General features: G+C 36.1%; 1 protein-coding gene across 3 annotated transcripts in view; it reads right to left on the bottom strand.

Annotated features, from left to right (window-relative positions):
* The window catches only part of FAF1 (Fas associated factor 1), a 474908-nt gene that overhangs the window by 43098 nt on the left and 407840 nt on the right, over positions 1-23970 (bottom strand). For all 3 annotated transcript variants that reach the window (XM_029946447.1, XM_029946449.1, XM_029946448.1), the window contains 3 exons: positions 13287-13367; positions 12237-12314; positions 1694-1909 (listed from right to left, as the gene is read on the bottom strand). In XM_029946447.1, the coding sequence (XP_029802307.1) occupies positions 1694-1909; positions 12237-12314; positions 13287-13367 (375 nt within the window). The remainder of the gene's footprint in view (positions 1-1693; positions 1910-12236; positions 12315-13286; positions 13368-23970) is intronic.

Raw genomic sequence — 23970 nt, 5'->3', positions numbered from 1 at the left:
TAGGTGGGACTAGTGAGATAGGAACCAATGGCTGGAACCTGGGGTCCATTCCAGTGTCCTTGGCTTAGACAGAAATAGTAGGACCCTCATTCCACCTAGGGATTTTGTGGCTAAGTGGTATAGCTAAACATATACCACTGGTGTCTGTCTCTACTCTGCAAATCTGATGGCCAGACTGGGACTAAGATGAATCTTAACTAAATTCTTGTTTTTGTGTTTTAGATGAAGTCTAAGTTACCAGACCTCACATTATTGGATCAAAATGGAATCACAGAATATTAAGATTTACTATGTATTCTAGAGGTAAGCTAGTCTAAGCCCTATCCCAGTTAAAGTAGGAACACCAGGAATGAATCCCCATTTATGTCCAGTATTGCTGAAAAGGGATCATTCATTCAGTAGTGCATGGTTATCTCTAGTGACAGGAAAACCGCTACTTCATGACCCAAGATATTCTATTCTTAGAAAATACTTCCTTACATTAGGCTTAATTTGTCTCCTGTAACTTTGAAATCACTGGTCCCAGTTCTATCCTTGGAGCCTTGCAAAGTAAGATCTTTCTTTTTCACGGCAGCCCTTCAAGTAGCTAAGGACAACAATCATGTTTCCCATAGCCTTTCCATAATCAGAGGAAATGTTCCTCAAATGACAGGACTTCCAGTTCCCTCATCTTCCTATCTGCTTTGCTCTAGACACGCTCTTTTTTCTTCTGGCTTCAGCATGGAGTCTAAGGACTCTTTCAGGGGCAGTTTATCTTGTACACAGATTAACAGGACCATTAAGTTATCTTCTTGTTGGGATTATACCTCTAAAAATGTATCTAGCACTTTGTTAGCAGCCACAACACATTAATGCTTATTCAGCTCAATTCAACTATAACTTCTGCTAATGCAGGCACAGTCTTTCCATCCCAAACATGAGTAATTAATTTTCTAAATCTAACGTGGAAATCTATCTCTATATATTTCTGTAAAATTTCTATAGGTTCATTTTTACCTATTGTTTTAGTATTTTAAGGTTTTTTAAAATCTTATTTTTCATAATCTATAAATCTGATAAAGTCTTAAAAGCATGGTCAGGAATAAAGGATACAGCACCTTGAATATAGAACCTCTTGGGCCACTCTAGGGAGTGGGCAATCACTTTCTGGACACCACCATTTAATCAGCAATGAGACTACTAACTATAGATTTACATTTCTCTATTTTGCCATAGAATATACTAAAGACTATCAAATACCTTGCTGAAATGCAGATACACAATGAATATAAGTCATCCTCTGTGACTTTCCAGGATAGTAAAAACTATCAAATTGCAAAAAACTCTTGGTTTAGCATGACTTGTTCTAGTGAACCTATAATCATTGACCCTGATCGAACTATTAAGCTGTTAAGTACATGATTCTCAGAAATACTCTGAGGTACACAGAGATGAGATCTTGGGAAAGTATGTAGGGGAAATAGCTAGGAAGGAAGATTTAGTACCCACTTCCTTACACAGGCTCCTGGGCCACGTCTGTCAGCCTGGGAAGACATACCTGCTCCAAAGGCTGAAAAGAGAATGGTGTGTGGAACAAAGTACTCCTAGGCACATCATCTTGTGCCCTGGGCTTTTTCTTGGCCTGCTTTGTCCAGCCCTAACGATGGGCTATCTCCCACGGGACATATTTCCTAAAATAGGCATGTGAACTTACATCTCTCCTAGGAAAGGTACTCAGCAACTTGAACTCATCCCATGGAAATCCTTTGGAAGCTACGAAATCAAAGACAATCTGGAGCTTATTGCTGGCCAGGAACCGCCGCTCAAGGAACTCGCCACTGGGAGTCCGGATCCTCAGTTTGCTCACAGGTTCAGCATTTTCTTCCTTTGGCTCTGGAGGCAGGGCCTGCTCTAAGGAGAGCCGAATGGCCTAAAGAGGGCAAAAACCAGGTGTCAAAGTAGGTAACAGATAGGACTATGGAGGGAGGGGCAGGGAGAGACTAGGAAGAAGCTGCTGCTTTCTAGAAACTCATCAAACGTTATTGCCCTTTACTAACCAAGCCTGATGCTTGAACAATAGAATCATGTGTTTTTCATTTTCTTCATATTAGCCCAATAAGGAATTAATTAAAAGAAATCCCACCTTAATGACATGTATTATTAATTTGATAGGTAACCACATAGAAAAGAAATGTAATTTGTTTTTTACTGAAGGGCTCATGGTTTGTCATTGAGAAAATAGGTATCTAATACCCAAATTGCTTCCTCTGTAGGTTATGATTTAAGAACATTAGAAGCATTTACAAAAGACATGCAAGTAAATAATATATTTGAAAAGCATACATTTTCCATTTTCCAAGATGACCGAAGAGTTTGTAGAATACTAGATATTATATGAACAAGAAAATGAACTGGAAAGATTAACTTGAGAGGATGAAAAACTTTGGAAATAGTGGTGATGGCTGCACAACATTGTGAATATAATGAATGCCACTGAATTGTACACTTAGAAATGGTTACAAAGGCAAATTTCTGTTATATATATTTTTTGCTATAACACAAAGTGGAATGGAATAAAGAGAAATGTCAGCTTTATTGGAGGCAGAAGACCGTAGACCTAGTTTTAGCCTTGTCACTAACTTGCTGTAGAATTTGCCAAGTCCTAATTTCTGGACCTAGAGATGGCCAAAATTCTTTATTTCACACGTAAAAATACAGACTTAAATAGATGGAGTAAACTGTTGAGATCTCATGGCTAGAGCTGGGCTGAACCCAGGTTTCCTGGTTCACAACCTATAGCATTGCATTGTTTCATATTTATGATACTCCATTGGAAGAAAATTAGAAGGTCTCTGATATAGGAATCTATGGTAGAAATTCACTAAAACCTTTTTGTGTCTGGTACTCTGGGAGTATTACTTTGACATTTCCATGTTCCCAATTTGTCATCAATAGAAAAACAAAATATTCCTTTAATTGACCTATGACTATTATAATCAAGTAACATGAATGAGAAAAATTAGAATTTACATTCTCTAAATCCTCAACAGCAATTTTCATGTTTTTAAAAGTTTATTTATTTTGAGAGAGAGACTGAGCAAGCAAGCATGAGCTGGGGAGGGGCAGAGAGAGAGAGAGAGAGAGAGAGAGAGAGAGAGAGAGAGAGAAGCCTAAACGGGTCTCCACACTGTCAGCACAGACTGAATTATAAATAATAAATGGGAATTATAAATAAAAGGTACAGAATATCTAGAAAACAATGATTGTTAAAACCCGTCATGTTGGAATTAATGGGATTCATCAAAAGCAGTGGTCAGAGGAAATTCTTTGCCTTAAAATTCTTATATCATCAAAAAAGAGAGAACAAAAATAGGTTCAGTCAGTAGGGCATGCAACTCTTGATCTTAGGGTTTGTAAGTTTAAGCCCCATGTTGGATGAAGAACTTACTTAAAAAAAAAAAAAGAAGAATCAGACTAAAAAACTAGGGGGAAAAACCAATAAAATAAGTGAGAAAAAAACTCAGAAGAAAATAATTAATAAAGCTAAGCATACAGTATTGCATTAGAAAAATATATAGTTAATATATAAGTTGGGTTTTTTTTTGAGGAAATCAATAAACTTCTACAAATAAAAAGAAACACATAAAAATGGTAACCTATAGAGGGTGGGGAAAACGGGGTGGAAGAAAAAATGTGTTTAAAATAACCAACAGAGGGGCGCCTGGGTGGCTCAGTTGGTTGAGCGTCCGACTTCGGCTCAGGTCATGATCTCACAGTTTGTAGGTTCAAGCCTCGCGTCAGGCTCTGTGCTGACAGCTAGCTCAGAGCCTGGAGCCTGCTTCGAATCTGTACCTCCCTCTCTCTTTGACCCTTCCCTGCTCATGCTGTCTCTCTCTGTCTCTCAAAAATAAAAATAAAAAAGAATAAAATAACCAACAGAGAAACAAAGTTTGTTCAGACACCAATATGGATAAGTAACTAATTCTGTGTCATTCAGGATAATTTGGTTGCTTCTAATACTGGTTTTCAAAAAAAAAACCATTAAGAATTTCTGTAGTGTATAGTAAAAGCTACTTTTTTCTATGACTCTGAAGTCATTTTCCTTCTTGAGGCATTGGATAATACAACCTACCTTAAAGGGTATAATAAAAGATGGGCATTACAAACGCAGTATATGTGAAGTTCCTACTGTAGTGTTTGATACATAATAGGCTTTAGTGAGTGGTTGCTTGCGTTGCTTTGGTTAAATAGTCCTATATTCTTGTTTTTTATATGGGGAAACTGATAACCCAGAAACGGAGACCTAAGAAATATAATTAAAAAATCAGAATAATAGGAAGTTAAGCCAGTTACTTTTGCCTTTTCTCCTTCTTCTTTCCTTCCTTCCTTCCTTCCTTCCTTCCTTCCTTCCTTCCTTCCTTCCTTCCTTTGTCTAGCAAGAGGGTATTTATCTAATATTGGTGTTCTGATCAGCAACAAGTTTCAGCGGAACATTTTCAAATATTAAGCTATTTTAGTAACATTATCATTATTAATGACCTAATGAATAGATAAGTCTGTGTATATCAAAATTAAGTTCCAGTTGTACTATGTCTATTAGAGCATTCTCCATACTGTACTATAGTTATTTGTTTAATGTCTGGCTTTCTCACTAGCGTGCAAGTTCCTTACGAGTACTGAAAAATGTCTTACTGTTTATTCTAAGAGTAGCACATAGCACAAAATATATGTTCAATACGTATTTGATAAGAGAAGGAATAAACTAACATGTTAACTGAAATGATACATGCAAAAGTACTTAGTATAGTGATAAGCACACAGCACGTGCTAAATAAATGCTAAAAGAATCTGAATCTCAGGGGCTCTATTCCTAGTAACCAAGAACTGATCACTCCTTTCTCTGAGGTATGACTCCCTCCAGCATCAACTTTCAGATTAATTTTCAACATATCTGCCCCTTAAGGGCTACCCAAGAGTTGCTTGTGGGAATAAACCACCTCTGTGGACTAGAGTTATATAGATTTTCTAAACTGTTAAATGGGATCATTTGACTATTTCTAACACCGTGATTCTTTAAAACTAGGTCTTTCATGGCCAATGCTCTTCACCACTTGCCATCAGGAAAATGCAAATCAAAACTACAATGAGATAATCACCTCACACCAGTGAAGAATGGCTAAAACCAATACAAGAAACAACAAGTGTTGGTGCGGATGTGGAAAAAAAGGAACCCTCCTTCACTGTTAGTGGGAATGCAAACTGGTGTTTCTGCAAAACAATATGGAGGTACCCTATTCTTTAGGTTGGGTATTTTCCTAAAGAATACAAAAACACTAATTAAAGGGATACATGTACCCCTATATGTTTATACAGGAGCATTATTTACAATAGCCAAGATATGGAAGCAGCCCACATATCCATCAAACAATGAATGGATAAAGAAGATGTGATGTGTGTATACGCATGCGCACGCGCGTGCGCGCGCGCGCACACACACACACACACAGACACACACACACACACACACACACACACACACACACACTGGAATATTATTCAGCCATAAAAAGAATGAAATCTTGCCATTTGCAATGACATGGATGGAGCTAGATAGCATAAAGTAAAGTGGAATAAGTCAGACAGAGAAGACAAATACCATATTATTTCATACATGTGTGGAATTTAAGAAACAAATGAGCAAAGGGAAAAAATGAGAGGCAGAAAGAGACAAACCAAAAAACAGACCCTTAATTACAGAGAACAAACCAATGGTTACCAAGGGGAGGTGGGGGAGGGATGGGCTGAATAGGTGATAGAGATTAAGGAGTACATTTGTTGTGATGAGCACCAAGTGATGCGTGGAATTGTTGGAGCACCATATTGTACATCTGAAAATAATATAACACTGTATCTTAACTAACCGGAATTAAAATAAAAACTTAAAACTATGTCTTTGAGATTAAAAAAATATTTTTCCTGATTATAAAAGTAATATGTAACCTTTGGAAAAAGAAAAACATTAAAAAGTTATTTCCAGATTCACCATCAAGAGATAGCCACTGCTATCATTTGAGTATTTACACCCATTGATTTTTTAAACATTTTTAAGTATACAATTTAGTGGCATTAAGTACATTCACAATGTTGTATTGCCATCACCATCATTTACATCTAAAACTTTTTCATCATCCCACTTTCCACCAATTTTTCATGCATATTTTTATATAAATATATTTAAACCTTTTTTACAAAATTTTAATTAATGTTATACTGTATAAAACTTTATCTTTTGTTCAGAGCCATGTGTTCTGTGATTTTAAAGTTTTTTATTGAAATATAACCTGTGTATGAAAAAGTACAGCATATAGAGATAGTGTGCAACAGTGTACAATTTTGATCAATTTTCAAAAAGTGAACATACCCATATAACTGGCCTTCAGAAGTCCTTTTGTCCCCTGCCTGAAAATTATCCTCCTCAAAGTTAATCTCTATTCTGACTCCTAACACTGCAGTTTAAAAAACTTTAACAAGTGAACATTGTGTATGATTAGGAAACAGGCTTTGGGTATGACAGACAGAGGTTCAAATCTTGACTCCTAGGCATTTAACAGTCTTCAGGAACTTCAGTTACCTCATATAATAAATAGGGCCAATAATACCTTCCTCACAAAGTTTTCTGTATAACATGCAGTAATGTTGATAGAACACCTAGCAAGTGCTGACACATGGCCAGTACTCAGTAAGTGCCTAGCATCAAACCTCACGTTGTAATACGGTGCTCAACAATGACAGTTGTTGTTCTTATTATCATTGTCATTATTATAATCCCTCTGCACCTACTTTAAATCAGAACTTAATGTGATATTTCCTGGTTTCTCCTCCTGTTCTCCCTTTAATCCACCTGTCTGCTTGCCTTCTATTTTGACATTTCCCTGCACAGTATAACAACAGATGCTACATTATTGTCTGAACTCAACCAATTATACTACAGAAGAATAAACAACAGTAGCTCATTACCCCACACCTTGTGCGGACAATAATATCTGCTTCCTCAATGCACCCAGTCTCCAGGGCTTTCCCCCAGAATGAAAACAGACCTCAGATATCCCACACCAGTGGTCCCAATGTGGAAAACAATGAAGAGATATTAGGTAAGTTGGCAACCGTGGGATCTGAATACCCAAGTTTTACTGGCAAAAAAGAACAAACATATATCAGTAGCTCAGTTTCAAATATACTGGCTAAAAACAAAGGCCTCATATAAATAAACACTGTTGTAAAACAATGACATAAAGGACACCTACACTTGAATAGCAGTCACAGTAAACACCACTGTTAAACTTCAATTTGGTTTGCTCAACAAATATAATTTTTTATTTGCATTATTTTAGGTTTGTAAAAAAACAAAAAAACCTAGTATAAGTTAGAAATATAAATTGATCTTGGACTTTTTGTTTTACTAAAAAATATGAATACTCAAAGCATTCACAACTGAAGGATGAGAATCGGGGACTTCTTTGAAGTGAAATTAGGTACTTTAAATAAACACTCAGAAAAGACAGTTTCTACACACTCAAATTTTTAAACAGGAAAAAAAATGTTCTTATACCAATATCTTACAGTAAAAATCAAAGACTGATTTAATTTATATACACAAACATGCATAAATACATGCATATGTGCATTATCTTCTTAGCTTCTAAAAGTACCCATCATACTCACATATATAAGAGTTTATAGCTAGTTGAAACAGAGTTTGAAGTAGGCTAAAGCTAACAGTCATTAATTCCGTAAATTCTTACTGAGTACCTTCTACATGCCAGGCATTGTTCTAAATGATAGAAAAATAGCAGTGAAGAAAACAGAATAGGCAAAAAAAATTCTGCTTATGTGGAGCCTGTATTTTAGTAGGGTGGCAGAAAGACAACAAATACACACATAGGAAAATGTATAGTTTGTCACAAAATGATGAGTGCTATGGAGAGAGTACAGAGAGGCTGGTAGGAGGGAAGGAGGGAGGGGTACAACCTTAAACTCTGTAAGCCTCAATAAGTAAAAACTGTAGGCCAGTGAGCAAAGGCCTAAAAGAGAGGAGAAGTCACATGGACATTTAGGTCAGAGAGAAGTATTGCAGGCAGAAATCAGAGTAACCGCCAAGCCCTGGTGCCTGGCCTGACTGAGGAATAGCAAAGCAGCCAATGTGGAAGGAGCAGAAAGATCACGGGGAAATGGGGGTGGAGTTGTTAGAGAGGAATCAAAGGAGAGGGGTGAGTAAATCATACATGGCTTTGAGTAGCCCATGTAATGATTTTTCCCCCAATTTCAAAATTGGGGCATACTTTATAAACAGTAAAACCCATTCCTCTAAATGTATAGTTCTGTGAGTTTTGGTAAATGTTTTGGTAAATATTTATATAGCCATCATCATCAATCAAGATAAAGAACAGTTCTATCACCCCAACCACACACACACCCACACCCACATACACACACACACACACACACACACACACAGACTTGCCCCATTCCTAGCCCTGGCAATTTCTAATCTATTTTGTCTCCAGTTTTGCCTTTTCTAGAATGTTACATAAGAATAGGCATAAATGTCATATAAATGGCTTTCTTCATTTAGTGTAATGCATTTGAAATTCATCCATTTTGTTGACTATATTGGTAGTTTATTCTTTTATTACTGAGTAGTATTCCATTGAATATACCAGTTTGATTACTCTTTCTTCCATTGGGGGACACTTGAGTTATTTCTAGTTTTTGGTGACTGAAAATACAGCTACTATAAACATTAAGTACAGATTTTTCTGTGAACATAAATCTTACTGTTATTATCATTTCACCTGTGTAAATACCTAGGCGTCTGACTGTTCGGTCATATGGTATGTGTACATTTAACTTTATTTTATTTTAATGTTTACTTTTGAGAGGGAGCATGAGTGGGGGAGGGACAGAGAGAGATAGAAAGAAAGAATCCAAAGCAGGCTCCAGGCTCTGAGCTGTCAGCACAGAGCCTGACATGGGGTTCGAACTCAAACTGTGAGATCATGACTTGAACTGAAGTTGGACGCCCAACTGACTGAGCCACCCAGGTGCCCCTGCACAGTTTCCTCTTGAAGGGGAATCATGAGAAACATTGCTCTAAGGTCTCAGTGCTTGAAAAATCTGGGCATCTTTTAAGAGATTGGCCTTTATCTGATGTAATAGATTAAGTGAAACTTGTAAACAATCATTTTAGCCCCCAAAAAAGAATAGAACAAATTTTGTGGTTCATCTTGAGCAAACGTACAGAATCCTATTATATGCATATGGTGGATATGCTGGATTGTCTGTTGTCAAAATGTTAACCTTACTTTTGACTTTATTTTCCTTTGTCCTGATTATTGTATCTTTTCTTTCTTCCTTAATCCATTTGAATTGTACATATTTATGTAAGAGACTTGAAACTAATTTTGGAAGAAACAAGTAAATATATAAATTAGTAAAATATGGAAGTTTTTTGTCCTTTGTTTTTCATTCATGTCCTTTGCTTTTCTCCTTATCATGGCCAAGGACCAGATAAGAATTCCTAGATTTTGCTGATTTCACTACAAGAGTTACCACACAGCAAAATGAGACAAACCACTAAGGAATTTCACTGTAACCAAGGTAATCTGACTATTCAATACTTCATCTTTCCAAAAGATTTTGAAATACTAGAGATTATTAAAATAATAAAACCATTCTTATTTCTCAATACAATTATATGGGTTAAGATTTATGGTTAGAAGGAGGCAGTATTACTGTGAAAAGTCAGATGACTGGGCTTCTAGTCCAGATTATATGTCCAACCAGTTTGGTGACCATAGGGAACTGTATAATCTTCCTGGGTCTCAGTTTCTTTAGAGGTTTTACAAAAGCACTAGCTTTCCCAAGGAGTTGTTTGTTGTACATGAGTGTGCTGAAATATGTTAATTGGCACTCCATGAAAAAAAAGGGTAAAATAAGTTTAGATAAGACTTAATTAAATTAAGATACACAGAAGATAAAAAGTTTCTTAATGGTGGAATTTATAAGAGCCTTTAACTGTGACTCTTTGGGGAGGGTGGGTAAAGTATGGAGTATTATCTCAACTTGGTTTTTTGGGAATACATACATGTACAAATGCAATAATGACTAGCTGCAAAATAGAGTGTCTCATCCTCTCACATGTTTATAGCCAGAACATAGATACTGAAGTATGCTTAAAGATGTTTATGGAGTTTTCTGTGAGAGGACAAGCTTTATCTACATTGGGAAAGAGGAGAGATTTTAGTGTGGTCTAAATAAGACAAATAATCAGAAGAAAGTAGTACATGTACTACTAAGCTCTGGATCCAGAACGTGTGGTTAACTGTGGACACTTGATCTTCAGCAAGTATACGGTTGAAGTTATACTACTGAAAGAGCATATACACTCTGACAGATATACTCTGAAAGAGCATCAAAGAACAAGAGTCCTAAATTTGCAAACTATATTTCTTGAAATAGCCTAAAAGCATAGTGACAAACAGGTCTCTTAACTTTTGTGAAGCATTGCAAACATGATTCCTATAGACACATGCAATTATATATGACCTTGTATTGGAATGAAGTGAAACAGCATAAGCTGACTTGGTGAGAATCTCAGCTATTTTTCTATTTTTTTTAATGTTTATTTATTTTGAGAGAAAGAGTGCAAGAACAGGAAAGGGGCAGAGAGAGAGAGAGAAGGAGAGAGAGAATCTCAAGCAGGCTCTGCTGTGTCACCAAACCACGAGATCATGACCTAAGCTGAAATTAAGAGTTAGATGCTTAACTGACTGAGCCACCCAGGCATCACAGTTTTCCCATTACTTTGTGTGACTTCTCAAAGAGCTTCAGTTTTCTCATTTGTAAAGGAAAATCTCTAATATTGTAGTTTATTTTAATGGTCAATGAGTAAGCATATGTAAAGCAGCTAGGAAAGTATTTGATACACAGTAGATGCTCAATAAATCTATCTTCCATTACTGAGAGTTTTCAGGTACAGAGACTAGGGTTTGGCAGGCACAGTATCTTGCGCATATGTAATAGGCACTTGATAATGTGTCTGAACATGAATAAACTTTGATTTCCAAACAGTGAAATATTACACATCTTTTAAGATGTTGCTCTAATATCACTTCTTCTATAGTGTGGTCTGATTCTCAAAGCTGTAAAAGATTTTACTTTGCTAATGAACTTTCTAAGTACTTTGCTTTTACCTCTATGGTATTTAGCGTGGTTTTCCCTTGATTTGCTGTTACTTGTTAGACATGTTGTATCTTCCCTACCAAATGCAATTTCTTACAGAAACTTTTCTGTTATCTTTTGTTTCTCTTTCAGTGCTTAGCATAGTTCTTGTTCAAAGAAACATTTATTGAATAAGTATGAAGTGACATTCTTTGACCAGGAGCAATGACTAATGGAGTTTTCTCAGCCCAAGTCAGGGCCCTTCAGACCTTTCCATCACTTGCTAGATGGCTTCTTCTTTTTATAAGTAAATCTTGCTGTTAATCCCATGTCTAGAAAAAGTTCCAAAAGTCATTTTTTGTGAACTCATCCTAGGAAGTCATTTGACATCCCTTCCTTTTCTTTGTTCCCACTGCACTCTAGGAAAATCTCTATCACAGTTTTCACATACAGTTTTGTAATTCTATTTTAACAAGACTATGAGCTCCTGGTGGGGATGACCCATGTCTTTATTCTTAGCCCCTGAGAGATTTTGGGAATGTACTAAGTATTTAAAAAAATATTTGCAAAATGAGTGAATGAAAAGTTCTCTATACTGTTATGAATATGACATGAACTTTGGGGGGGAATAAGCCATGCCGAATGGATTTCCCGTATTTAGGGGCCCAATGCAAGAAGTAACCCTGTGTCTTTTGGTGGGGAAAGTGAAGACTGGGAAAGGGGCAGAAAACACAGTTTTGTATTCTTGGGATGAAACAATATCCAGGAAGGATGGGAGCATCTGTTATATTAAAAAAAAAAAAAAAGGAATTTCTTGAAAAGAACAGAAAAGCGTGTAACTAGTATAAGGTCAAGTTTTCTAAGAGTCCCATACAATAAAGCAGGAATGAGTCTTTCAAGGAAAGGTTAGGTCTTCCACAATGAAATGGGTCTGAAGAAAGTGGAAAGAAGTTGTAAGAAATATTAACAGCTTCAGTATCAAATGCAGTAAAAATAAACCTAGCTTTTGAATAACTTTACTTGAAATTATCTCCTACCTCACGTTCCTCTTCTTGTTCTTTGCGAATCTGCTCCAAACGAAACTGTTCTGCCATCTCTCTCTCATGAGCTTCCCTCTGTCAATAAAAGAGAAAGGGAGCCAGCACTCAATAACACTGGTTTAGTTAAAAAGAAAAAAACAAAACAGAACAGCTCACTCCCAGCACCATGATAACAGAAATGTTTCTCTCTGGAACAAGAACGGAAATGAAAGCAACCACAAAGCGTAGCTCTCTGATCATGTGGAGAATCCATGTAGACACCTATGTAGCTCTGGGTAGTGTGGCATTCAAGATCCTTCAGGAGACTGTTCTCTGGTCTTCTTTTCTGGTCTTTTCTGCGGTTTCTCCTATACCAAAATACCAAGCTCTATCTGCATAAGCTTCTGTCTTCACCTGTGCTTTCTCTTTGGTGCTAGCATATACCACCCCTTATCTCTTTTCTCTATTTAGTTCACACATTTAACCTCTTCAATGAAACCCTCCCTCAGCAGATTTCCACTTATTGCTCTCTAAAAAGGCTAGAAAAAACTTTCCACTGAAACTCCTGCTCCCTAATCTCTCACAGAACTCAGTGTTTCCCTTGTGACTTTTATGATCCTTGCCTAAGTATTATAGCTAACTCTGTTTTGGAGTTAAATTATTTTACACCACATTGTGAGACTTTTGAAGGTAGAACCTGTGGATAGTTTTCTTTCCCCTCCTTCAATGATCAGTACAGAAGCAGGTATTCAAGAAATATTAAATATATGAGTGGTTTAAATATTGCTGGGTTTTTATTACAGACTGGTTAAAAAATAAGTAAAATAAATATGAGGCCTATTTTTGTTTTTATTTTTCATGACTGTTAATAAACTTTGTGTTGTCGAAATGAATCATGCTTTAAGAACCAAGGGTAGAATTATATTCTGTTAACTGAATCTAGCTTTTTCCATTGCAAATCTAACACTGTTGTGGATCAAAGTGATAAAAGGGTTGGCACTTAAATAAGTAATAAAAGACTCTGTAGGATTGAGTTTTCTGTGTCAAAGGCCCCTTGACCAAACCTACCTTGGCTCTGTCAGCCTCAAGTGAAAGGCGGTAGGCCTCGTCTTGCTCTCGTTTCACATTTTCTCTCGCTTCACGTTCATCCTTAAAAGAAACAAAAAGATTCAAATGTGTTTTACCATATTACTTTTTTTATAGAAAACAATGATGATCACCTTGTCTTAGTCCTGAGTGAATTTATTATAATTAAATAAGACACTTTAAAGTGTATAGGATAGAAATAAGCAAACAAGAAGAGTAGCACAGTAGATAGTAAAATAAGAATGTTTGAAGCCTGGCTTTACCACTTATAAATTGTGTGATCTTGGGCAAGTTATTTAACCTCTCTCTGGATCTCAGTTTCTTCAATTATAAAACAGAAATAGCATTTGTTTCATAGGATTGCTGTGAGAATTAAACATAATAACATATTAAGCCTCTTACAAAGCATATGACAGTTCATTTTCACAATGATTAGTTCCCTTCCCCCTTTCTCCTGATTTTTTAAAGATAAACTTGGAGTTGTCACCACTGAGGCTAAGGACTGGGAGAGAGTAAAGGACTAAAAAGTAGTCCTCTGGTCAGCATGAGAAGAGGCTGAAAGCAAAATACTGGTTAACTACAGTCCACATCACACCATAAAACTTGGTTATCGAACTAAGTACTCCCAACAATATTCACGCGCAAGAAGTGTGGATGACTTAGTAGTTATCCAAGGTGAAGATCCTTTAAAACCTTTTTAGCTTCTGAAATGACTGTGCCATCTGCTTACATTTAAATCATTACTTCATATGAAATTAAAAGTTAATTCAACTACTAGAATTTCTACATGTACTTAAATTTAATAAATACCCACATCTGCTGACATTAGAATATAGGTTCCCTTTTTGGCCATTTTGTGTAATAGCTGAATGAATCATATAAAGTCACCAATATTTGAATGTTTTCTACCTCTATAAATGGAAATTTCATATGGTTGAACTTAATACTTTCTAATGCTTTGTCTCCCCAAATCAATATATACTTAGGTGCTCTCACTCATACCTATTTAAGACTGGCCTTGTCTCTCAGCCTCAATCTCCTTTTAGTTTCAATGATTCAGCTAATTCCAAAATCTCAGATACAAATAGTTAACATTTCATTAACTTCTAATCTTTTAAATAAAAAATTTGGAATAATTATAAATTGCTGGCCAAAGCTAGTTGCTATACTACCTATATTGAAAGGGGATGCTAGGTGATTTATATGGTGGAACACAGTATCAGGAACAATATTTAACCACTCCGGTTGTGAAGCATTCAAGGATAATTTACATGTCATATAATATTACACAGAAATAGAAATGGGTTTTAAACACTTCTACTTGGAGACTTGTACTAAGCAATTGGTATTTATATTTTATTTATTTATTTTTAAATGTTTTATTTATTTTTGATACAGAGAGAGACAGAGCATGAGAGGGGGAGGGGCAGAGAGAGAAGGAGACACAGAACTGGAAGCAGGCTCCAGGCTTTGAGCCAGCTGTCAGCACAGAGCCCGACGCGGGGCTCGAACCCACGAATGTGAGATCTGACCTGAGCCAAAGTCGGAGGCTTAACTGACTGAGCCACCCAGGTGCCCCGGTATTTATATTATAAAGAAATAGCATATACCTTTAAATATATTTTCGTTAATTCCAGTTGGATATTTCCCACTTTGGTATATATACTAGGTTTTACTATGACCAGATGCAATCACTCTGTTAAGATATATTTTGTACATTTCTGTTTATATTAGCATTTCCCTAATTCATTACTCTGTGAACTCCTTTATCCACTCCATATCCAAGTTTGTACACAGTGGCCACTTAATAGTTCATTTAGCCCTGGCTGATCTATATTTGATACATAATGTCTTTATTTAATTAGTTACTGAGGAGAGGTAATGGGGGGGGGGGAAGGACTAGTAGATCTGTGTTCAAATCCAATCCCAGCCAGTAGCAAGCTGTGTTCTTGGATAAATAACATCTCCCTTTTTTGTTATTTATTAAATTAAAAGACTGAATTTCTAAGGATTTTATGTCTCTGTGTACAATTCTATCTTTCCAAATTCAGAAATCGCTAATATACTATATATATATAATATATATATATATAACCTATGGGAGTAGCCTATCTTTCTATATTTCAAATGGGAAAATACTTAAGATGTTTACTATTTTAATTTTACATTCCTTTCTTGATCCCACTCCTCCAAATTAGTTTAGGTTTCTCTTGTAACATTCTGTAATGTCCCTTTAAAACCTTTATCACAATTGCAGTTAATTATCACATAATCATTTACTTAATGTGAGAATCCCCCATGACACTGTAAGCATCATAAAGTCAGGGACCTTATCTATATTACACACCTCTACATTCCAAGTGTTTCACACACTGCGTACATTTTAGGAGATATTTAATAAGCATTTGTTGAATTAAAAAACTGTCCTTCCAGACATAAACTATTTATTGTCTGCAGTAAAAATTAAGGAGGAAGAGAAGAGCTAAACCAAAAAGCAACCCCACCTGCGTCAATGAAATCAACTGGCTGGGCAGAAATGACCTGTTATGACACTATGTACAGACAACAAAGGGACCTTCTAAAAGCTACCACAGCTGGAAGCCTTTAGAGCACAAATATAGTTGATAATAAAAGCATTCTAAGTAAACAGTTCTGTTTTAAAAGACTATTGCAGATATGAAAGGCCACTAAATATAGGGATCTCTGCCACAAAATGTGGCACCTGTTATAAGAGGACTTCCTGCACCAGCTAAATGGCTTCCTTCTCGCCCCTACGCCCTCCTTTTAATATTAGGCATTACAACAGCACTGGGGATGCAGAGGCAGACCACAGTTTAATAGGGGAAGACTCAGAGAATCTTGCTTGCTTGGATCACCTTCATTATTTTGTGAAGAGTTCAGGTTCGAGTTTTGCATTATTTTACTTTTGTTCCTTAAATAAAGTCACTCTTTTTCTACTTGGAATAGTTCCTGCTCCATTAGCTCTATCATTAAATATCCTACATTAGCTTTACATAGAAATATAAGAGGGTGCCTGGGTGTTTCAGTCAGTTAAGTGTCTGACTTCAGCTCAGATCATGATCATGCGGTTTGTGCGTTTGAGCCCCGCATCGGGCTCTGTGCTGACAGACCAGAGCCTGCAACCTGCTTTGTATCCTGTCTCCCTTTCTCTCTGTGCCCCTCCCCAGCTCGTGCTCTGTCTCTGTCTCTCCAAAATAAATAAACATTAAAAAAATATAAGAGAGCCATGAAGACGGGTGTGATGGAAGCAAAAACACAGTTAGGACCAGCACAAGACCTGATGAGTCAGACAAGACGCAGGGAAGGAAAAGACGGCTGAAAGGGGTACTCCTATTCAAATCCACCCACATCACTGGTGTTCATCTCCATATTTGGTAGCAGTACAATCTACAAGAAAGACCTCATAGCACTTAGACACAGTTGTCTTTTCACTCAAGGACATAAGACAAGAGAGGTAAAGAAGCATTTCCCTGAGGCCTGAATGCTGTTAAGCAGGCAAGTGGATGCTTAAGGACACATGTGCCAGTGCTAAGCACCATATCTCAAGTGCCAGAGTGGTGAACTATGTGGAATTGTTGATGCTGGAGTTGAAACCAGGATATGAAGATACTCTAAACTGATTAGCAGCACAGTAAAAATGGAAGGATAAGAGGGCTACCTCAAGAAACAAGCCAAAGTACACATGGGGAGAGTCCCAAATATCACTTAGTAGTGAATAACCAAAGGCACAACAAGAGGAACCAAGAGACACCACTAAAATAACACTTCCTGAAAGGACAGGACCTGGACAGTCAACGAGCCTCCTTTAACAGAGCACTACTAACAGGTGCACAGTGCACAATGAGCTTTTAAAACTGACAAGAGACAGAAAGCTAGCCAAAATGACAAAACGAAAGATCTCTCCCCTGAAGAAACTCCAGGAAGAAGTCACAGCCACAGAACTGCTCAAAACAGATATAAGCAACATAACTGAGCAAAAATTTGGAACTGTCATGAAGTTTATTGCTGGGCTTGAATAAAGCATAGAAGTCATTAGAGAAGCTACTGATACCAAGACTAGGGACCTTCAAAATAGCTGTGATGAGTTAAAAAATGCAAAAATGAGGTGCATAATAAAATGGAGGCGGCCACTGCACGGATTGAAGAGGCAGAGAGGAGAATAGGTGAATTAGAAGACATTGTTATAGCAAAAGAGGAAGCCAAGAAAAAGAGAGAGAAATTGATACAGGAACACAAAAGGAGAATCAGAGACCTGAGTGATAGAATCAAACAGAACAAAATCCGTATCATAGGAGTTCCTGAAGAGGAAGAAAGAGAAAAAGGTCCTGAAGGGTGCCTGATCAAATTATAGCCAAGAATTTCCCCAATTTGGGGAAGGAAATAGACATTGAAATCCAAGAGGCAAAGAGAACTCCCCTTAGATGTAACTTGAATCGACCTTTGGCAAGACATAAAGTGAAACTGGCAAAATACAGAGATAAAGAGAGAATCCTGAAAGCAGCTAGGGATAAAAGGGTCCTAACATACAAAGGGAAACCTATCAGAGCGGTTACAGACCTATCTACTGAAACTAGGCAGGCCAGAAAGGAATGGCAGGAAATCTTCAATGTGATGAAAAGGAAAAATATGCAGCCAAGAATCCTTTATCCAGCGAGCCTGTCACTCAAAATAGAAGGAGAGATAAAGGTTTTCCCAAATAAACAAAAATTGAGAGAATTTATCATTACCAAACCAGCCCTATAAGAAATCCTAAGAGGGACTCTATGAGGGAAATGTTGCAAGGAATACAAGGCACCAGAGACACCACTACAAGCATGAACGCTACAGAGAACACAATGAATCTAAACCTATATTTTTCAATAATAACAATGAATGTAAAGAGACTGAATGCTCCAATCAAATGACACAGGTTAGCAGAATGGATAAAAAACCAAAATCCATCTATTTGCTGTCTACAAGAGACTCATTTTAGACCTGAAGACACCTTCAGATTGAAAGTAAGAGCATGGAGTAATATCTACCATGAAACTGGAAGTCAAAAGAAAGCCGGAGGAGCCATACTTTCATCTACAGCATACCTGTCAGTGCTCTCATATTGCTTTGTGCTACACTCATTTGTATGTTCGTCTCACTGTTCCTTCCTGAGCTGTAAGCTCCCAGAGGGAAAAGACTCTATTTGATATGTCTTTGTATTTCCTATGGCATCTAGGGTACTATCTTACATATGGCAAGCATTAAATACATATCTGTTAGATGAATGAATGGAATTACCAGTGCTCAATAGTTACATACCTCAAGTTCTGGAGTCTCTAAGTATTCTTCAAACTAGTAATTTTTATTTACATGTATTTCTTCTTCTGAGTAATATGATGGCTTGTTAAGAAGTATAAGAATTAGAATTCAAACTTAGTCTTTCTCACCCCAAAGGCTATGTTTTTTTCCCACTGTGCCATACTAGGTGGCTTAGTATAGTTCTCTCAGATAGTAGCCATTGAGTCAGATTTTCCTATAAACCATTAAAAAATAATGAAAACATTCTGACCCGTCAAATGGTTCCTAAATGAGCTACTTAACCCGAAACGGAATTTCGTGTAACTTGTTACTCCTCTGTAGTGTTTAAAATTGATAATCATCAGTTAATGCCCAAAGCCCAATGCAAAGTTCTGAATTATTAAATTGAAGCAGGCTATAGTGGTTAGGCTTGTTTCAAATACTTACCAAATATATACACACAAACATACATATATGGTATTTATCTGTTCTTCTGAATGCTCAGGTCAGAATGTATGCCTTGCTCTTTGTTCTGATATATAAAACCTTGTAAACAGGGAAATGGCTCTGGTATGTATTCCTGAAGAGATATGGATCAAGATACCTTGAAATTCTCTCAATACAAATATTTAAAGATGATAGATAAAATGTAACAAACTTTTAAAATAATGTAACAAAAAACTTTAAAACTATTACTCAGCATGAGAAAGAAAGAAACAAAGGAAGAGAAATACTTGAGTACCAGAAATAAAAAGGAAACCGAAAAATTAGAGCTATAAATGATGAGGTAACATAGAACCTGACAAGGTAGATTATCAATTTTGGTAGCCTAGAGGCCCAATTGGAACAAGAAGATTTTATTTTGGACCCAGGTGAGTATAACTTTTGGCAGTATAGTGTAAGTGTAATTGGAGTTTGGGAATAGGGTGCACAGGGTGTTGGGGAGAAAGCTTACTTTAGGAAATGATGGCCAAAAGTTTTCTGAATTTGATAAAAACTATAAAGCTACAGATCCAAGAATCTACATGAATACCAGGTGAAAAAAAACCACACACACAAAGAAAGCTACACCCAGGCATATCACAACCAAATTGCACAAAATTAATAATAAAAAGAAAAAATCTTAAAAGAAATCAAAGACATAATATGTGCTGGGGAACAAATTAAGAATGAAAGCAGTCATCTCAGAAACAGTGCAAGTGATAAGACAGTGAGGGAACCAACATCTGTTAAATCACTGAAAAAAAAAATAACATGTCAACCAAAGGTTTTATCAAAGGTAAAATTACCTTTCAATTGGAGATGAAATAGAGACTTTTTCAGCTATACAAAGGGTGAAAGAATTAATCACCAGCATGTGTATCAGAGGAAAAGCTAAAGGAAGTCCTTCAGGTAGAAGTACCAACAGTACCAACCAGATGGAAATCTGGATCTACACAAAGGAGAACTGGAAATGGGAACTTTGTGGGAAAATTAAGAAGCATTTTTTTCCTATTATTTAAATTTCTTTAAGAAACAACTGAGTGTATACCAATGCCATTTTTTAAAGAAACAGAAGAATCCATTCTAAAATTTATATGGAAATTCAAAGGACGCAGATAGCCAAAACAGTAGCCAAAACAATCTTGAAAAATAACCAAGTCAGAAAACTCACATTTCCTGATTTCCAAACTTACTACAAAGCTGTAGTTATCAAAACATTGTAGTACTTTATCCATTCTTATGAACAATGGAATATTACTCAGCCATACAAAAGAATGAGATCTTGCTATCCACAACAATGTGGATAGACCTAGATGGTATAATGCTCAGTGAAATAAGTTAGGGAAAAGACAAATACCATGAGTGAAATAAGGTTTCACTCATATGTGGAATCTAAAGAACAAAACAAACCAACAAAGACAAAAAAACAGTCTTATATACAGTGAATAAACTGCTGGTTGCTAGGGTAGATGGGTGAAATAGATAAAGGTGATTAAGAGTATACTTACTGTGATGAATACTGAGTAATGTACAGAATTATTGAATCATTATATTGTATACCTGAAACTAATATAACACTGTATGTTAATTATACTTCAAATAATGATGATGATGATAAAAACCATTGTAGCACTGACAGAGGATAGATATCTAGACCAATGGAATAGACTGGAGAGCCCAGAAATAAACTCTCACATATATGATAAATTGACTTTTGATAAGGGTGTCAAGACCATTCAAAGGAGAAAGGACAGTCTTTTCAATGAATGGTCCCAGGAAAGGTACAAAGAATGAAGTCGGGCCTTCACTTTATACCATACAAAAAAATCAACTCAAAATATATCAAAGATCTAAAATTAAAGAGTTAAAGTTATAAAAATTTTATAAGAAAATATAGGTGAGCAATCCCTATCAGAATAACCTCAGCATTCTTCACAGAGCTAGAAAAACAATCCTAAAATTTGTATGGAAACAGAAAGGACCCTGAAGAGCCCAAGCAATCTTGAAAAAGAAAACCAAAGCTGGAAGCATCACAATCTGAAACTTCAAGCTGTATTACAAAACTGTAATCATCAAGACAGTATGCTACTGGCACAAAAACAGGCACTCAGATCAATGGAACAGAATAGAGAACCCAGAAATGGACCCACAAACCTATGGCCAACTAATCTTTGACAAAGCAGGAAAGACTATCTAATGGTATAAAGACAGTCTCTTCAACAAGTTGTGCTGGGAAAATTGGACAGTGACGTGCAGGAAAATGAACCTGGACCACTTTCTTACACCATACACAAAAATAAACTCAAAGTGGATGAAAAACCTAAATGTAAGACAGGAAGCCATCAAATTCTAGAGGAGAAAGTAGGCAAAAATCTCTTTGACCATGGCCTCAGCAACTTCTTACTCAACATGTCTCCAGAGGAAAGGGGAAACAAAAGCATAAATGAAGTACTGGGACCTCATCAAAATAAAAAGCTTCTGCACAGCAAAGGAAACAATCAGCAAAAGTAAAAGGCGAAGGAATGAGAGGAGATATTAGCAAATGATAGCTCAGATAAAGGGTTAGGATACAAAATCTCTATAAAACTTACTAAACTTAATGCCCAAAAAAGCAAATAATCCAGTGAAGAAATGGGCAAAAGATAGGAAGAGACACTTCTCCAAAGAAGACATCTAGATAGCCAACTGACACATGAAAAAATGCTCAGCATCACTCATCATCAGGGATATACAAATCAAAACCACGATGAGATATCACCTCACACCTGTCAGAATGGCTAACACTATGGGCAACAACAGATATTGGTGAGGATTTGGAGAAAGAGGATCTCTTTTGCATTGCTGTTGGGAATGCAAACTGGAGGAGCCCCTCTGGAAAACAGTATGGAGGTCCCTCAAAAAATTAAAAATAGAACTACCCTACAACCCAGCAATTGCACTACTAGGTATTTAACCAAGACATACAGGTATGCTGTTTCAAAGGGGCACATGCACCCCAATGTTTATAACAGTGCTATTGACAATAGCCAAAGTATCGAAAGAGCCCAAATGTCCATTAATGGATGAATGGATAAAGAAGATGTGGTACACACACACACACACACACACACACACACACACACACACTGGAGTATTACTCGGCAATCAAAAAGAATGAAATCTTGCCATTTGCAACTACGGGGATGGAACTAGAGGGTATTATGCTAAGCAAAATAAGTCAGAGAAAGACAAGTATCATATGAATTCACTCATATGAAGACTTTAAGATACAAAACAGATGAACATAAGGGCATGAGGGAAGGGAAGCTAAAATAATATAAAAACAGGCAGGGGGACAAAACATAAGAGACTCTTAAATATAGAGAACAAACAGAGGGTTGCTGGAAGGGTCCTATGAGGGGGGATGGGCTAAATGAATAAGGGACATTAAGGAATTTACTCCTGAAATCACTGTTGCACTATATGCTAACTAACTTGGATGTAAATTTTAAAAAATAATTAAAAAATATACAGGTAAAAATTTTCACGATCTTGGATTAGGCAGTGATTTCTTCAGTATGACAATTAAAGCACAGGTATTAAAAAAAATAGATAAGCTAGGCATCAGCAAAACTAGAAACTTTTGTGCATCAAAAGACACTATTCAGAGTGAAAAGACAATTCACAGAATGGAAGAAAAATATTTACAAGTCATATATCTGGTAAGAGTTTAATATTCAGAACTACTATAAGTCAATAACAATAAAAATGAACAATCCAATTAAAAAATGAGCAAATGACTTGAAAAGACAATTCTCTAAAGATTATAAATGGCCAATAAATGCATGTTCATAGCAGAACTATTCATGACAGCCATAAGGTGGAAACAATACAAATATCTATCAACAGATGAATGGATACACAAAATGTGGTATACAGATACAACAGAAGATTATTCAGCATAAAAGGAAGTTCTGATATATACTACAATATGGATAAACCTTAAAGGCATTAATACTAAATAAAAGAAGCCTGACAGAAAAGGACAGATACTGTATATTTCCACTTGCATGAGGTACCTAGAGTAGATAGAGTCACAGAAGTAGAAAATAAATCAGAGATAATCAAGGACTGAGGGTAGGCAGAATGGAGTGTTATTGCTTATTAGACTGGCTAGATCTCTAATTCAATGGTTAATAGAAGTGATATGAACAGACATTCCTGCCTTTTTCCTGACCTTAGCAAAAAAAAAAAAAAAAAAAAAAAAAAAAAAAAAAAAATCAACCTTTCACCACTAAGTAAAATGTTAGCTCACAGTTTTTTTTAATAGATGGTCTTTTCAGGTTTTACTTTATGCCTACTTTACTGAAAGTTTCTATCAGGAATGGATTAGCTTTTGACTAATGCTTTTTCTATATCCATTGAGATAATTATATGGTGAATAATACTGATTGATTTTCAAATCTAAGGCAAGAAAAGGAAATAAAAAATATCGAGAGTGAAAAAGTAGATGTATCACAAATAAAATTATTAGAGATATGGAAAATTATATGGATTCCACTGAAAAGCTATTTGAACTAAAAAGCAAGTTTGGTAAGGTTGTGAGATATAAAATTGATATACAACTAGCAACTGCATTTCTATTCACTAGCAACAAACGATTAGAACCTATAATTTTAAAAATACCACTAATAATAGCATTAAATTTGTGAAATACTTAGGGATAAATCTGACAGAAAGATGTATGCTGAAAATTACAAAATACTGCTGAAATTAAAAACCTAAATAAATGGAGGAATACATCATTTTCATGGATTAGAAGAACCAATATTTTTTATATGCCAATTCTCTTAAAATGATGTACAGATTCAATGCAATTATAATTAAAATACTGGCAGTATTCATTTTTTTG

The sequence above is a fragment of the Suricata suricatta genome, chromosome 8, assembly GCF_006229205.1.
Source record: "Suricata suricatta isolate VVHF042 chromosome 8, meerkat_22Aug2017_6uvM2_HiC, whole genome shotgun sequence".
NCBI lineage: Eukaryota > Metazoa > Chordata > Mammalia > Carnivora > Herpestidae > Suricata > Suricata suricatta.
This window is presented reverse-complemented; position numbering and strand designations above follow the sequence as displayed.